This window comes from Bactrocera oleae, chromosome 2 (assembly GCF_042242935.1).
Source record: "Bactrocera oleae isolate idBacOlea1 chromosome 2, idBacOlea1, whole genome shotgun sequence".
In the NCBI taxonomy this organism is placed as follows: Eukaryota; Metazoa; Arthropoda; class Insecta; order Diptera; family Tephritidae; genus Bactrocera; species Bactrocera oleae.
In genome coordinates, this window is record NC_091536.1 from 23,280,814 (window position 1) to 23,297,813 (window position 17,000).

The 17,000-nt window shown below is 36.9% G+C and overlaps 1 protein-coding gene across 1 annotated transcript; it reads right to left on the reverse strand.

Annotated features, from left to right (window-relative positions):
• Positions 1-6,225: 6,225 nt before the first annotated feature.
• LOC106618110 (uncharacterized) lies at positions 6,226-8,697 on the reverse strand. Its single transcript, XM_014235688.3, has 3 exons — positions 7,944-8,697; positions 7,713-7,873; positions 6,226-6,717 (listed from the first exon to the last, which is right to left on the reverse strand). Exons 1-3 carry the CDS (start codon positions 8,510-8,512, stop codon positions 6,566-6,568), a joined length of 882 nt encoding a protein of 293 aa, XP_014091163.1. The 5' UTR covers positions 8,513-8,697; the 3' UTR covers positions 6,226-6,565.
• Positions 8,698-17,000: the final 8,303 nt, after the last annotated feature.

Genomic DNA, 17,000 nt, shown 5'->3' on the forward strand with positions numbered 1-17,000 from the left:
GAAGTTTGTTGCTTAAGTCTTTCGTTTGGTAGGTTAACACTAAATCATTAAGTGGTAATCACTTGTCAGAGATATGGAATTATGTGAACATAAAAATAGTTTAACAAATACTTATACAGTGTAAGCAGAGAAAGAAAAAATTTGTGCAAACTTTTTTACAACTTCCAGAATGTTGGAGTTTGAGCAAAACTACAGTTGCCATTTGTTGCTTTACTACTATTGCAAGTTGCAACGATCTTTTAGCCATCAGTGTAGCTATGTATAAGTATATGCTCACTAATATGCATTAGGGCAGTGATATGCGAGATTTATCAAATAAATGCCTATCTCATCGCCTATAAACATTCAACTCGCCAGCAACTTGTTGCCACAATGATGTTTATTTATGTTACATCTAACTAATTGTTGCTGCTTCAGCGGCTTAAATTGACTGGTGACATTACCTTTCCCAACAACTGTCTTTTACGCGAGTCATTTGTAAAAAAATAACAACAACAACAAAAACGAAGTGTGCTGTTCACCTTCGATGGCGATTAAATACTCTCGATTTTATGTTGATGGTATACTATGTTTGATGTGGGTGGTGCGAAAAAAATTAAAAGCAATAAAACATAATAATGCGAAAATCACGAACAGCAAGCTGCTGGAGGTATGTACATACCATCGTGTATGCGTGTGATTTTGTTGTGTTGCGTAGATTAAAAATCAGCCAAAGTCATTATTTTTTATTTTTTTTACTTGCCACAGGGCAACAATTACAAACAAAAGGTGTTTCATTACTTGATTATGTTATTTTTGCGGTCGATGTTTGGTGAAAAGCAGCTAAAATTAGACTTTTTTTGGTGCAATTAACTGATTGATGAGTAATTTTCTATTATGTTATTTTTGGTGACCGCAAGAGCTGCTGTTGCTTTTGTTTGATTGGAGTCAATTGGCATCCAAAAATCGCAAAACCGCACACATGCAACAATTAACGAAAGTAAATTCAACGAACTTGCGGCGCGGGTGGCAACATTGGCTATGCGTAAATGAATGGATCGCCATATTTTGTTGTTAATTATATTTTGCAGTGATTTTGTGTCACTTGCCGCACCACAAAAAGCTCCTTGTTAGTCGGTTACTTCGATTTCAGGGCCATTGTGCACTTGGTCTATCATACTAAAGACGATTGTAGCCGCTTATAACGCCGATTTTTGTTGCGTAAAAAGCGCTTATTTGACATTTTTTCGAGTGGGTTGATTAATTGGAGTGCCATTCACTAATTTACATGTATATTTGTATATTAAATTGAATGACAGCAAACGGTTTTGACAGTGTGCATATCATCTTTAGTTGATTTTTTTGGCTGCGTTCATTTGACGTAGTGTATATACACAAATGTTTTGGATGCATTCAATGATAACTGTAGATGTACGAAACATTTTTCAATCAAAACTAACTTGCCTTAATCATATCTATTTTTTATACCCTAAACAGGGTATATTAAGCTTGTCAAGAATCCTATAAAATATATATATATAGATATATAAATGAATAGAATGCTGGGCTGAGTTGATTTAGTCGATTGTCTGTATAAAAGCGAATTAGTCTTTCAGCTTCTGAGATATCTATCTGAAATTTTGCACACGTCCTTTTTTCCACAAGAAGTTGCTCTTTTTAAAGAACCGCCTATATCGAACCACATTAGCTGCCATACAAACTGAATGCTGAAAATCACGTTCTTGTATGGAAAACTTATTTATAAATCTCCGAACATATTTTTTTTAATCGGAGGTCTATAGCATATACATATTATATTTAGCTGGCATATAAACTGAAAGATCGAAATCAAGTCTTTGTATGAACAATTTTTTTATTTGAGGAGATATTTTCACAAAATTTGACATAGAATAGTTTCGAAGACAACTCTACAATCTCCGAAGAAATTTTTCAAATCGGATCACTATAGCATATAGCTGCCATACAAATCGCACGAAAATAACCGAATTGACCGAAATTGATAACAAGTCAATCATACAAAATCAGGTTCTTGTGTGGAAACTTTTTTACTTGTGAAGGGTGTTCTAGCTTCAGTGTAACCGAAGTTAACGTTTTTTCCGTTTCATTCCAATCCGCCTTTCGTTTATTTTATTATGTATTTTTGTTAATCTGTAAAATGCACATCAAAATACCACTACTATGCTATGTAAATATTTTGGTTGTTGTTGCCGTGATCGCGATCAGTGTTGCTGTAATTATTATCAGAATGCTGACTCACAAACTTACCACTTTATTAGCCGAGAGCAGCGCAGGTTTGAGCAGCTTCATCGTAAATCAAAAACAACTAAAAATATTTGTAAGAAAATATATATATGGAATAGACAACTTAAAATACAATTTATATATATGTATATATACATGTGTGCGTATGTATGCCTGTATTCTGCATATCGTCTGCATTATCTTCGAAAACCTACAACTGTGGGAGCAAGCCGCTTTGATTTCGTGTTGTCGCAAAACCAGCAGCTAAACTATCAAGAATCTGCTTTAAATAAAAAAAAGAAACACAGTTCATACAAATAACGGCAAACAACTTTTGCACATGGCAGAGTTTCATACCAAGTTTCTTATTTTTCTTTTTTATGCAAGCAAAAAATGATTTTACTTGAATTGACGCATATTTCAATGGCTTTAATGTGAGAACCAGCTCTTTCCAGTAGCTACAGAAACTATGTGTGTGTTAGAAGAAAGAGGATAACAACACGTGAAACTTATGTCTGTCCGGTAGTATCTCAGCTAACGCCGTGTCAACGGCGGTGGTAAACCTGCTAATAACAAGTTCAGGCGAAGAGCATTCTATCGATTATAACAACATGTGCAAGAATTATGACAGTATTTTAATTTAGCGAGAGTATTTTCGACTGTCAATCCAGTTTCATGGGATGATATTTATGTACGCATTGCCGTGATTTATGTTTGACTCTCGGCGCACTGCTTTTAAACTACAAAAAGACATAGCGACAAAGAGACAAAACAACACAAAATTGTTTGCGCTGAAACGAAATTTAGAAATGCATACAGAGTTTTCAATTTAATGTTTTGTTGTGAATCTAATTAAAATTAGTTTGTTAAAATTTTACTGAGGAGTACAGAATATAACACTAAGGCACTATGGGAATTGAGTCTTGCCTTAGATTATAAAATATGCCAAAATTTATGAAGATATTTTCTCAAATATCAAAGTTTTCCATAGAAGAATTTCTTTTTGATGGGCCAGTTTGTATGGCAACTGTATGTTATAGTGGTCGGCCATCAGCAGTTCCAAAAAATGAGCAGCTTCTTGTGGAGAAAAAAACATATACAAAATTGAAAAGTTAGGCTAGTTCATGTATACATATATAGATAGTCGGACATGGTTAAATCGACTCAGCTGCTCACGTAGATCATTTATACCTACAATACCTACATATATATACTTTATAGAGACTCTGACGTTTTCTTCTGGGTTTTATAAAATCCATGGCTTGTTCAAAGTATAATTATATATACATATATATATGAGCTCGTATCAAAATCCATTTCTTAAAATATCGATATAAGCTAACTAATTTACAACAGCAATGGCGATGAAGCCATATCAATACACGTTTTCACAAACCCAAATAACCAGAGATTTCCAAATTTGTGTGTTAAAAAAGTAGGAAACAATTTAAAAAATGGAATAATCAATTTTATTGCATATTCATGCAGCCGAAATTTGCTACCGTTATTACTTTACAGCAGCCGAGCCATTGGAATTAGATTACCAAATGCATTAAATGTGATTATCATACACACACGGCACACACACTGCGAGCCGAAAAACAAAATTGGCAGAAAACCTATTTGTGACCGACCAAAGCGAAAGGAAATGAGGCAAACTAAAGTAATTGTTAGTAGAGCAGAGGAGCATTTAAGCTGGAGTTGCAAAGAAATGTCGGTACATACGAAATGCTTCCATGTCGTCGACAGCAGCCGCTGTGGGTGAGGGCGCAGACGAGCCATGTTGCGGGAGTTATTTGTTTTGCATAGCTGCCGCCACCGTCGTGGTTGCCGCAACTCTTGCTGATACATTGACATCGGCGCTGCGGTTGCGCAAACGCACAGTATCAGCAAAAGCAACGAGTTAGTATATCACAACACATCACTGCCTGCCCGAAGTTTCTTGCAATTGCTTGTGGCCCATTGAGCCCTTTTTGCTAGTGGCTGTTGCACTGCACATTGCGGGGCAGCAGCTGCTATACGTTGCCGACAACGGCAACTGAGCTCTGTTTACTGCTGATACGTCTGTTTTTGTCGACGCTGTCGCCACACGCACACACACACCATGCGCACATGAACCAGCAATATTGGCCGCGATGTCGGTGATGCATTAAATTAGTTTCGTGAGTATTTAAAGCAGACCGAAAAAACGACGGGTAACACAAGAAAAAAGCTGAAATCAAATTTACTGTGGCACATCAAAAAATGGGCGAATCAAAGGCAATGTGGGACGCAGTGGGTGTTGCATTGTGCTGGATCGCGCATCTTTTCAACGCATACAAACAATGTTGCTAATATTGTTATATTGTTTTTGTTGATTTTTTCGTATTATTGTTTGTCTCCTGTTGGGCAGTTTGCTTGTTTGCATTTCGTTACGGTTCTCACTTGGCTTTTATTTCATTTCGGCGTGTCAAATGGCAGAGGCAAATAAGTAAAAGCAATTGTGTTAATTTGTGTGGAGCTCATTAAATGGTATTTTGCTTGAATCTCCACTTACAAAACACAAAAATGTTTTGACTTTTGTTTGTCTTCTTCCTATTTGCGGCGGTTAGAGCGCACAGTGATGAAACTCATTGTTTTCGTACAGACTGTAACAGAAATGAAAACGAAAACATAAAGAATATGGCATATCTTCAAATATTTGCTTAAAAAATTGCCAAAATTACTCCACAGCCTGTGCTTCTCATCCATTTGCTGCAACCATAAATTACCAACTCAAATGCCCGCTGCTAAATGTGTAATTTGAATCAATTTGCCAACGATCTCATAATGAATTACGTCTCTACAATTTGGAGTGCATGCGCGCCTTCCGAACGTAAGCGCCTTTGGCAGTTACAAGTTTAGCAAAGAAAGGATTTATAAGCTCTAAATTCGAAGTTCTCCGCACAAATCATCGCGTAGGTGAATGGTTAGGCTCGAGGTGAAGCAGCTGAATATGAACAGAAGCTGTTTTAAGCCATGATGTCTCACACACTGTAATTATTTTAAGTATTCTACATCCATGTCGAAGTTCCACAAAATTGCTTCTAAAGTGATAACTCTCATGATTTTGTTGCAAATAAGCTTTGCACTCACTAGCTAAATTTATTAAATGCCGTCCGAAGAATCGTCTGATTGTTCAAAGAAACAATAAATAAAAGACAGCTTTCAGCTCATTCACTTCCAACTTGATTGGGCAGCCGTTCGAAGCTCACCAAAACTCCTTGTTCAGTTCATGAGTTTTGGAACCGCAAAACTGATTTTGCTTTTATATATGTAAATACATGCAGATTATATGCACGTAGAAGTAACTAAGATTAAATATTGGATAACCATTTGTGAAAAAAAAAATTCAAAATAGCATCAACAACACGACCAGGCACATTTTCGCCACTGGCAAGGAAAAAACGCAAAGACACTATAAAGCAAAGTACATGAGAGGATTGCCACACTAGTTCGCCATGTCACGAACTATCGCGCTAAAATGCATACGTGAAAGTAAAAAATCTCCAAAGGCGAAAGACAAAAGAGAAATTCAATGTTTTTTCTATTATAAACTTCATGCTTGTCACTCTTGCGCACTCCAATGATATTTGTTTGAGGTTCGGTGTCAGCTCTGTGCGTCCAGTTGGCGAATGCAGCTACTTAATGTTCAAAGCGGCATATGCCCCGGCAGCAAAGGGGACTTGGTCACAAGAGGGCGTGTAGGGTCAATATCATTAACAACTTTGTAGCCATGCGCGCAACTGTATTGCGCAAACATAACTGTACAATATAATATGATTTTTAAAGACAAAGCTTGTTCTCTGTTCGTTATTGATGCATAATTCCCGCTTATAATCATTGTGCTAAATTCATTGCAATTTATTAGTAACTCAAAATTTTTCCTTTTTTCTTTTGAAAATTAGCGCAACATTCCTTAAAATACTTTAATAGCTGGTCTAAATAATTGAGAATATTTGGGGCTTTGTTAGAAGTTTTGCAATTTTTATTTTTCTAACAGCAATTTGAAACAATTTATGTTCTTTGGTGACATGCATTCTCATTGCGAAATTGCTTATGGCAAGTGAATTAGTATAAAGTTTTAAGAAATAAATTCAAAGCATTTAAAAATGCCGAAACGTTTGTTGATTTAAAAAAATTCAAAATAAAGAACTAAGATTTGGACTCATCCCATTGGCCGCTAATCCATAGTGCTTCCACCAGTTTTGTTTTCCAGTTGTATAAAACAATTTTTGTAGCTTGGTTGACCGACTTTGTCATAGGGTTCTTGAAAGCACTTCGCACGCGCAATGACTGGTCGCATTTAGTTGCGTGTTAGTTCAGCGGCTTGCTGCTGGAATTCGTTGAGTATACGACTCTGCGGGATGTCCGTTTCAACGCGACTGCCCACAACATCGGTGGCGGATACTGGCTGTTGCTCTTGATCGAAAAAAATGTCGATAATAATGCGGACACCTGGAATGAAATGTTTAGGAAAAATTAAAATGATGAATAATGATTTTCATTATTTTAAACCCCTTTCGAAGTAAAAATAGCTTAGTGAAAATGCTACAAAATTTCATATTTGTTTAAACCGTTATACGGTTATCTGTACCCAGGTGCTCTTTCACATGCAACTTGAAACATGATCAGGCTTCCTTTATCTTGCACTTTTTACTTATTTACAATGCCATATAGGCGTTGATGCGGTAAGGTTGAATATTTTTGTCGGACGCTTTTGTGTAAACATTCAGGCACTTTTTCCTCCATTGTCCAGCTTTTGCAAGACTGAGGTTGGAACAAGTCAGAAGTCAAATCTTCGGCAATTCGGCGAAATAGCCGGAATTGATATCAGTCGTCTCAACAAATTTGTGGCAGGGTCAAAGCGCTTTGTAGATTTTTGAGCGCCTTTTCTATTAACACTTAGAAGTATTTAGGTATCCCAATAGACCGCCGTCCTCAGCTGTCCAAATGGGATCGGTTTTTAGATCTACGTTTTAACCTAACCTAAACTAGGTTTAGTTACTGGCAATATTTTTTAGTTCTTTATATATTATGCAAGTATAAGTAATATGTATATTAAGTATATATAGCAAGTATATAAATAGTGATTATTATTATTCCAAATAATAAATAAGTCAACTATTGAAGCCTTGTGCCACATGAAATTTTTACCACTTTTCTAAAAGGCCCGAACAGCAGATGAATTTTTTTCATATCAGCTCCACGACCCACTCTTTACATAATTTTTTCTCCTTGAAATATATGGTTTCTTAAAATCGAAAAGCCTGCAAAATAAGATTTTGTGGAACACCTACATAAGTATCAACCTCAAAAATACTCTGAAAGACAATTTCACAGGGTTTTCATTGGGTAGCTTTCTTATTATATTCTTCAATACAATTACGGTTTCTCTCACGCCAACTGTCGGCACGCATATACATAAGTATAAGCAATTTGCATTTACTCACCCCCGGCAGTCTTTGCAATAGTCGTTTTACTCTGATAAGAAGTCTCCATTGGCTGAAAATTCGCATTTTCGATGCTCTCAGTTACAGCCGGCCAATCTTTACCATCTGGCACATTCTCCTCTAAACTGCCTGTGGCATCTGCTACATCGCGAGCCGGCGACCTTTTTCATTAAATATTCATAACAATATAACACTTTTAGATACGAGTACACACAAAACTCTGCCACTAACCTAGATGTGCGCCTGGTGTGATCGGCAACATAGATATTTTCACCATCGCTCAAAGAGACATGACGTTCTCGCACGAAGCAAGAGTCATCCATTGCATCCGTTTTCTGCTTCGTTGTGAAAGTATTATTGTTTGGCTTGCAATTGTTTTTCATTTTGGCGCTGTTACTGTGGTCGCTACCACGATTGATTTGCGTAGATTTAATATCCTTATCCTCCTCCTTCTTCTGTGTCACATAGTGACGCGAGGGATAACGATGCGAAAGCGTATGGGTGCCGAAATTATTCACACCGAAATATGCGGACTTCATTGCAGGCAAGCTATATTGCTGCTGTTTCAGACTGCGCCCACCACCTTTTGTGCCCAACTTGGCCACTGTGTCATAGCGTTTAATCATGTCACGCACGCTGACCGGAGAATGCGACTCCGAATCGGAGGCGGCTGTCAGCAGCACATTGAAGGAGCTCACTGAATTGTTGCTCACGTTATCGTCATCGTCGACGCTCGCCGAACGTCTCTGCGGCAACCAACACTGCTGCGAATTTCGCTTCGAGTTGCTGGTGAGATCCATGTTTTGCGTGTCTGCTCGTCACAAATGTGCAGATTAAAAAACGAATATAAAAATATTAAATTTTTTCTACTGAATTAAATGCTAATTTTTTTAAACTAAATTTTTTAACTTCCAATAAAAATCGGTACGCCACTATGTAAATTAGTTGTTTATTTTTATTTTTTTCATAAGTGTCAATTTTAGAAAACGATGTTGCTTCTCTCAAGTTATTTTCGTCGAATATCGAAAACTTTTTTTTCTATATTTTAAGTTATATTGTATTGTTTCTTATGAGTGAAATGAAAATGCTTAAAAAAAAAATAAACTTTTTTGCACAAACCGCAGCTCAGATTATAGGTATATAATATACACAAACTATGGTTAATATAACGAAATTATCGAATATTAGCGAAGCGAATTTAACGTAGCAGCTTTTGGATATTGAATTTTTCCTCAGTCTTACACTAGTAGAGTTAACAACCCTTCTAGAGGTCAACGACCCTTGCAGAGCTAAATGACGCTTTGCTTATCTGTAGCGAGGACAACCACTCTGCTAGAGGTCTGTGATATGAAATGATTGCCGAGGTCAACAATCATTCCTAAGGTAAAGGACCTTTGCAGAGGTCACTGATCCTTTTGTTTAACTTTAGTGAGGTCAGCCACCCTTTTAGAGGTCAATGAACTTTACTACCGCCAACAACCTTTCCTGTGGTCAATGACCCTTTTTTATACCTTTAGCTTTTTTAAGGTCAACAACCATTCTAAAAGTCAATGAAATAAAATGATTGCTGAGGTCATGGACGCTTTTGTTTGCCTTTAGCGTTAGTTCAGATGCTTTCGAAGGAAATCAGTTACTGGGATTGACATACTAAAAGAAGACATGGTAGGAAAACTTTTGTTTGAAAATAAACGCTGTATTTACGGTGTTAAGAGAAATGAGATAAAAATATTTTTTCGAAGAGCTACATGTTTCAATATTTTAATGTAATAATCGGCTGCCAATTTATACTCTCGACAGAAACCAAAAATTTTTGGAGAAGTCATATGCAATTGTGATTTATGAAAGAAAATCTACAAAGTACGTAGTAGCAATAGCTGTCTCTCAGAGTGACTGCTTCTAACTGTAAGTTCCAAGCTAAAAAGTGTATATTTTCAAACATCTGCATTTGACCATGACATTAAAAAACGCATTTAAATTTAAATATCAATATCTCAAGCCATTACACCCCAATCATTAACACCGCAACAATAGACACTCAAGTAGTAAGCAAATACTTAACAAACGATACGAGTGTGCATTGCAAATTCAAATTTAAACTGTTTTTCAATTTACTACCAATATACACATGTATGTATGTGCTCGTAGACTATAAATACTTATAGACCACAGTCTTGTCAATCGAAGGTGATACTTTGGCCCGTAGAGCACCCAAATGAGTTGCTGAATATGAACAAACCACCGAAATCAAATTAATAACAATAATGCTAGGCAAATAGCAACAACATATTATATTTTACCCCACATTATTTTGCGTGCAACTGAAACCGCGGCTCATCAACGGGATGACTTGCGGTTTATATGATTTTGTAGAAATATACAAGAACTCGCAACGTATGACGAGTAAATGATGCGCAGCCACCAAAAACTAAACGTCAAACGCAATAAACTGATGGACCATGCCCACATGCTAGATAGTTTCAAAGAGTTACTACTAACTATTCGGTCAAATTACTTCGGGAATGAATTTAAGGCTGGTTTTTGTATGCGTTCGTTTCACCTCGAAATAATCAGCGATTGGCAATTGCAGCAACAGCTTCGCTTATTTCCCAAGCGAGTTAATCGTCGGCCATGCAAGTTGCGGCGTCGTTTCGGTCACACTAGGTATGCGAAGTGCTGAACCTGCACAGTCGTAATGCATAATATCTTATGTCACTGTAGTGTGATGGTGCAATTTTCGGAAGACAGCCGCTTTGCCTGAAACTTGCTGGCTATTCACATGAACAATCACACCCCAATATTATTACCACTGTTTCTCTTGTTTTTATGTAGCTTTTAAATGCATTATCAATGAATTACAATTATAATTACATTTCACAAACATTTAAGTGTGGGTTTCCATTAAATCTTGACATTCAATAAGCGCGCAGACAGTCACATATCTGAAACCAGCGATTGCAACAACTCTATGTGTCAAGTCGATCGCGCAGTGTCTATTGGTTAGTTTGTGGTTAGAAAGTGTATAATATAGGAAAGTATGAAAATTTTGGTCGCATTGATGAGGTCCGTATGCTGTAAAGTGACCTTGAACAACTGTTGCGCTAACGAGAAGCAATTTGGATCTTCGAAGTTAGGACAGAAAACTTTAAAAATGTCCGGATCTCTTTGGGTTTACAATAAACACCCACTTTAACATCATTCTTACAAATGAAATTTCTCAAACCTGGAATTTAGGCTGTTTTGCTTGTTCTGTATTAGTTCCACTGCTACTTTTTGTCGATGCAACAGAAATGCGTTGCCATAACTAAATGACTTTGATCATGAAAATAATGGTCACAGCACACGATCACACCACAAGTGTTATGCGTTTTATTGTGTGTGTATTGCAATTTGGGGTCACTTGAATTCAATGTAGCAAGTTGCTGTCATTAAATCGAACAAAAAATGCATACAGCGGACAAACTTATAGGTGCTTATAGATGATGTTATATAAAAACAAGTACCATATATGATGAAACTGTGAAGAATTGAGGAGGCTTGAAGATGCGAAACTAATCAAAGCACTGGCAGACACTCGATCGTACATATATATATCTAAAGTTGAGCAAAACAGCGTTTGCTCGCTCACATTGGAAAGACAAAGACGGAAGGCAAACCGCATTGCAATAGAACGGCCGCAGCATCACTGCCGCAAGCGGAGCAACGGCAGCGGCGGCAATGCTAGTGACAACCAAGCGTTCATTGCTATGTTGTTCCAGCGTTCATTGTTGTGACGATACGTGCTTAGGTGCGCCAATGCAGTGGTGGAACGCGCTAACGCTGAACCGCAGACGGTATCGCAATGAAGGTCGATTTTCATGTGACTAGCTGCTTCATCGGTGTGCCGCTCTTGTTGTTTTCGTGCAATATTACATATGTACAAATGTATTACACATTCTTTGTGACACGGGTTTTTTTTTATTACCACAACTACGCTACCATTGCACTTGACAGCGCTCGTAGGTAAATGGATCAGGTTTGGCAGCGTGTGGACTTGTAGATATATAAGGCGCAGTTAAGATTATTTAGTTGATATTGCATGACTTTGGACAATTCTAATTGCAACCGCATATTTATTAGCCGTGTATATTTACAAATATATGTATATGTACATGTATCGGGGTTTCCAATAGATATGATATGATTTATAACTGTCATTTCGAAAGATATACGCAAGAACAACATTTTCAAATTATTAAATTTTATTATCAAAATAATCGTTCTCCAATTGCAACTTTTCGTGCGCTTTTTCCATTTTATGTTCGTAATAATAGTTCACCTGTGCTCGCTACTGCTCGAAGTAATGAAAATATTGCTGCTGTTCAGTCAAGTGTTGCTAAAGACTAAGTGTTGTTTGTCGATTCGAAAACGGAATCAAGAATTGGGACTGTCTCAAACCATAACTAGGCGAATTTTGAGAAAGGATTTGGGTTTGCAAACATATAAAATTGTTCTCAATTAAGAATTGAAGCCACTGTACCACCGTAAACCGTCGTGCATATACTGATTTTGCCTTGAAACAACTTGAAAACGATAACGATTTTTTTAAGAAAATCATCTTCTCCGATGAGGCTCACTTTCATCTGAGTGGTGCGTAGCAAATTCTCAAATTATTCATGAACAAGCATTACATTCACCTATATTGTCATTTTGATGTGGTTTTTGGTCTGAAGGAAAATCATTTCGTACTTCGTTTGAAATGAAGCTGTTGACACTGTTACTGTCACATCACTCTTATTGGAAAACCCTTTATATACGTACGTAGATATAATATGAATCTTAAGCTTGCACTGAGAAATAAGTTTTGCACACTTGCTTAAATCCAATACTTTTGAGTATACTTTCAATACTTCATTTTAAAGTTTCGACAAAATCTCGAGCGTTATATAGCCGCATCGTGTGTTAATCGGGCACAAGAATAAATTTAAACCAAACCGGCTTAAAAGAGGAAATATACGCTTTCTGCAGAAGCTAAAAACTTTCATGATTTCTCACAGTGTGCTAAGCGCCACTTCCTCTTACCAGCTAAAATTACCTACCGCAAGTCGAAATTTTGGCACAGTTTAACCGACATTAAACGTAAATTAAAAGTAATACGATACCACTGATAATACTCGCAAACAACGTTGAAGGTCATACAGTAAGCCAAGACAATTCTTAATGTAATTTATATTCAGAAGTAATCTTAAGCGCTGATCTGCAAATGTCATAAAAGCTAATGGGTGCAGATTCATGGGATTGAGCGACATGCACGTGACTGTAGCAGTAATGCAAAGCCAGGCTTGGGCTATATGTCACATGACAGGGAACAACTGCCGTTTGTCAATATACCTACATCAAACGATGGAACATCCTCCATGAAACGCTGTTTGTTTTTGTAAAAGGCAAGCGTTGGCTTAGTTGAGTGCATTGTTTCGAATTCAGGTCAACACGGAATTTTAAGTTTTTTCTATCAGTTGTTCGTTGGTGCCTTGACAATTTTTCCGTTTGTGGACAAGTACAAAGCACTTAAAAGGGGTGTAACTATCAATTGCGAATAAGAAAAGGCAGAGAAATAAAACTACGTATAATTATAAATAAATTCGTTAATTTATGTTTAGTAGTTGCGCATAAAATACTTCCGAAAAGAAAACAACTACGAACGTTGTTGAAAAAAGCGATAATTTAGAACTTAAACTGAAATAAATATTTAAGAGATATATTAAACGATGTATGGGATACCTGTTATATTTTTCGGTTATTGAAACTTATCTTTACATAATAAGTAATTATTCTTCAAACTGCGAGTTGACACTGATCACTAGATGAATTAATAATTAAACAGTAAATTTACTTTACATGAGTTATGGTATGACACATTCAACATTGAGAGTTATAGAAATTATAAAATTGTTGTTAAAAATAAATCTATGTAATATAGTATATGCAAATGTATATAAATAACGCTGCTTGCTTTTGAAACTCTTGCTCCATTTGTATGCGACCTTTGGCGGCTGTTTTGTTTGCAGCGTTTGCGCTTGTTGATCTGTTGATTTAATTCCGCCACAAGTGGCACTATGCACAGGTAATATTTACTGTTAATAGTTGCGCTTGAATTGGAGTAGCGGGAGCGTAAACAAAACAAAAAAACCAAAACCAAATAAATAAATACATCTCATTTAGTAAAAATTTGTTTGAACTATAAACAAATAAATGTTAAAAGTATAACAAAATAAAAATAGAAGCGCGCAAGGTCAACAGAGAGACATTGAATATGCAACTACTCCAAAGCCAGCATACATATGTATGTACATATTTATCTACATTTACGTAAGCGTGCGTCAGCTGAAGTGCCGTTAACTGCGTGAGTATGCTGCTGCGCCAAAGCAATGTCCACATTAACCGTCCATGAGTGTGAAGATTAAAGCAAACAAATATGTCAGGAGTTAGCATTGGCTCATCCGCAACCGCAACAGCTACAATGACCAACACGCTCCGCTGCAATGACACTGAACTGTTTTTGTTTTTAGTTGTATATAATAAAATATCAGCGAGATAAATCGTGCGCTCCGCAGACCGTAAAGGCAGCGGCGAACAAGCGCTACCCACTGCACTTGTAAATTATTTGCTCAATCAGATATTAATGACCACTTTTCATGTAAAACAATTGTCGTTCGCCCGCATTTATTCAGTCGCCAGTCGTCGCTTTGCCCACGGATGTGTGTGTGTGTGTGTGTGTGCAAAGCCCAAGCGAGGCTCAGGCGCTCTTAGTGGCAGCAGCAAAGGTTAAGGCTATAAATTAAATTTTACATTATTTTTAAGTTAGCTCGAATATTGAATTGTCACTTTGCAGCGGCAAAGCTGTGATGGAGAGGAAATCGCATGAATTCTAATGCTCAAGGGAGTGCGACAGCAGCACGCGCAGACTTAGATGAATCATGCGTGTTGGTTAAAACGGCTTTAAAAGGGTAATGGGGTTAATGCTGAATAACGGTAACATTAATATTTTATAACAATTGTAGTTTTTATTTGAGAAATCGTTGAAATTGATGCGGCGCCGATAAACACATACGATTTCAGTCACAATTGTTGTAGAAATCGATATTGCATGACCTACATTTGCTAGAGGATGTGATATTTTTATATTGATTGTGTTAACTTAAAAATATGGTATTGCCATTGCCTTAACATAAGGTGGAAAGTCGCCACAACTATATAACTAGGTAATATCATATACAACCCCACGCATGAAGTCACATTTCAGCTGGTGTTTTATATAGATTGCAAGTAGAAAACGGTTCAAAATGAATTCCGCGCACAATAAATGTATACACCATATACATATACATATATGTATGTAGCAATTTGTGATTGTTAACATTCATCTTGCGACTCAAATCAATGAAATTCAATGTCTCAGTCTTTTGCGTTATTGCATTTCTGGTAAATTCAAACATTACACGATAATCAATGGCAGCGATCTTTCACAGTCTTGAAATGCCAACAATAAAATCTTGACACATCGGGAATTCTGCGCAAACGCAGTGCATTTGTGACAAACTATAATAATCACTCTGTTATTGGTGAACATTTTCTTCAATACCTGTAATCGTTTAATAAGGTAAACACAGAGACGTCAATCAATGATTGGTGTGGCAAACAATGCGCACTCCCTGCCGCCTTGACGTTGAAGTTCGTTGCTTGCGTCTTTCGTTTATGTTACTACTTGTATGTTGTTGTACCAGGCGTTGAATGCAGCATAACGAATGTACTCAAAACTATGTGTGTATGTGTGTTAGTGTTTACGGTATTATGGTGAAAATCGCCTTGAAACCATAATTAAATCATGTTGGCACTATCTGCAGTTGCTACGCATTCAAAGTTGAACGCATGCGTCGATACCTCAGCTTGATCAATGCGCATTCACACACACACACCAAAGCGTTTGGTTCGTCTACTCTTTGCTCCAGCTGCTCAATGTACTCTAATTTCAGGCGCATGCTTGTTAAACGCTTTATTCACCCACTTTTGTTTGTGATTTTCTTTGTTCAACGCTGGATTAACACATCATTTAGTAATGAGTACATTATACAGCGAAAAATCAAACCTTTTTTACGTTGTGCTTTTCTCGTCTTATCACGCTGCCTTTGTTTTCATTTATGCATCTTTGGCTTTTGTTCTATCAGCGAATAGCTGCGGCTTTTGTTGTGTTTTCCGCGGAAGCAATTTTTCCAAAACCTCGAAAGATGAGCGTAGAGGTTTAACAATGTTGCTCGTTCACGGTTTGATATGACCGTGAGAAAAACGAACATTTGTGTGGCTATAAAAAAATTGTTAAGAAATATTAACCAAAAACATTTTAACAAACTAATGTTGGATCATAAATGCAAATCTTGAATGTTTGTATGTACAAGTGTTGAAAATTATAAAGCCTCTACTGAACATATAAACTATATATATACCAGCGGTCGTTAGGATCCGCCTTAGCGTAGAAATTGGCATACAAAGGCTTGGATGTGGTTTCATAGACTTGAATATATATTTATTTTGTGCTCCATCAGACGCATTTGCGTAAAATCCAATTGTAAAACAAAGTTTAAGCGCTTATCAAACCTACTCGCTTAATTGTAACTTTGCTGCATTGCATCGATAAAGGCCTGCCACAACAACTGACAACAGCAGATGCAATATTTATTAGTACAATGATCAAGTGAGGCAATAGTGTCAAACGTCACTGACGTCACTAAGTGCATATCAACTCTAGATGCCACTTGCCATTGTCAAAGCGTTTTTATGTTTGTCTTACAATTTTTTGTATTTTGCATCAAATTCCTTTAATTGTCGTTAGGCGGCAATTGATATATGTTGTTGGCATTGATGCATGTTGCAATGTAGTTATTGTAGTGGCAGCAAGTTGAAGATTATGTCTGAGTTGAGTGTCAACACCCACACCTCATCAAAACGCCCTCCAGCCGTTAGCTTGTGCGGTGCTTAAGCAATTTAAGTAAGTGGTAAACGGCAATGAGCTTATGCATCGCCAGTAGCTTGCTATTATCTGAGCTCTCGCTTGTGGTAAAATGCTGACAATACATTTGTTGTTGCTGTAGTTGTAGACATTTTATCAAAATTCTCAATTATTGTGCATCTAAAATTAACATTTGTTTTCATAGCGCTGAATCCATCTTAATTTAGCGCACACAAACGAACACTTTTGCACTCAGGGTATTCATGATAAAGCGTATATTTTTATATAAAACGAGAAATATGCATATA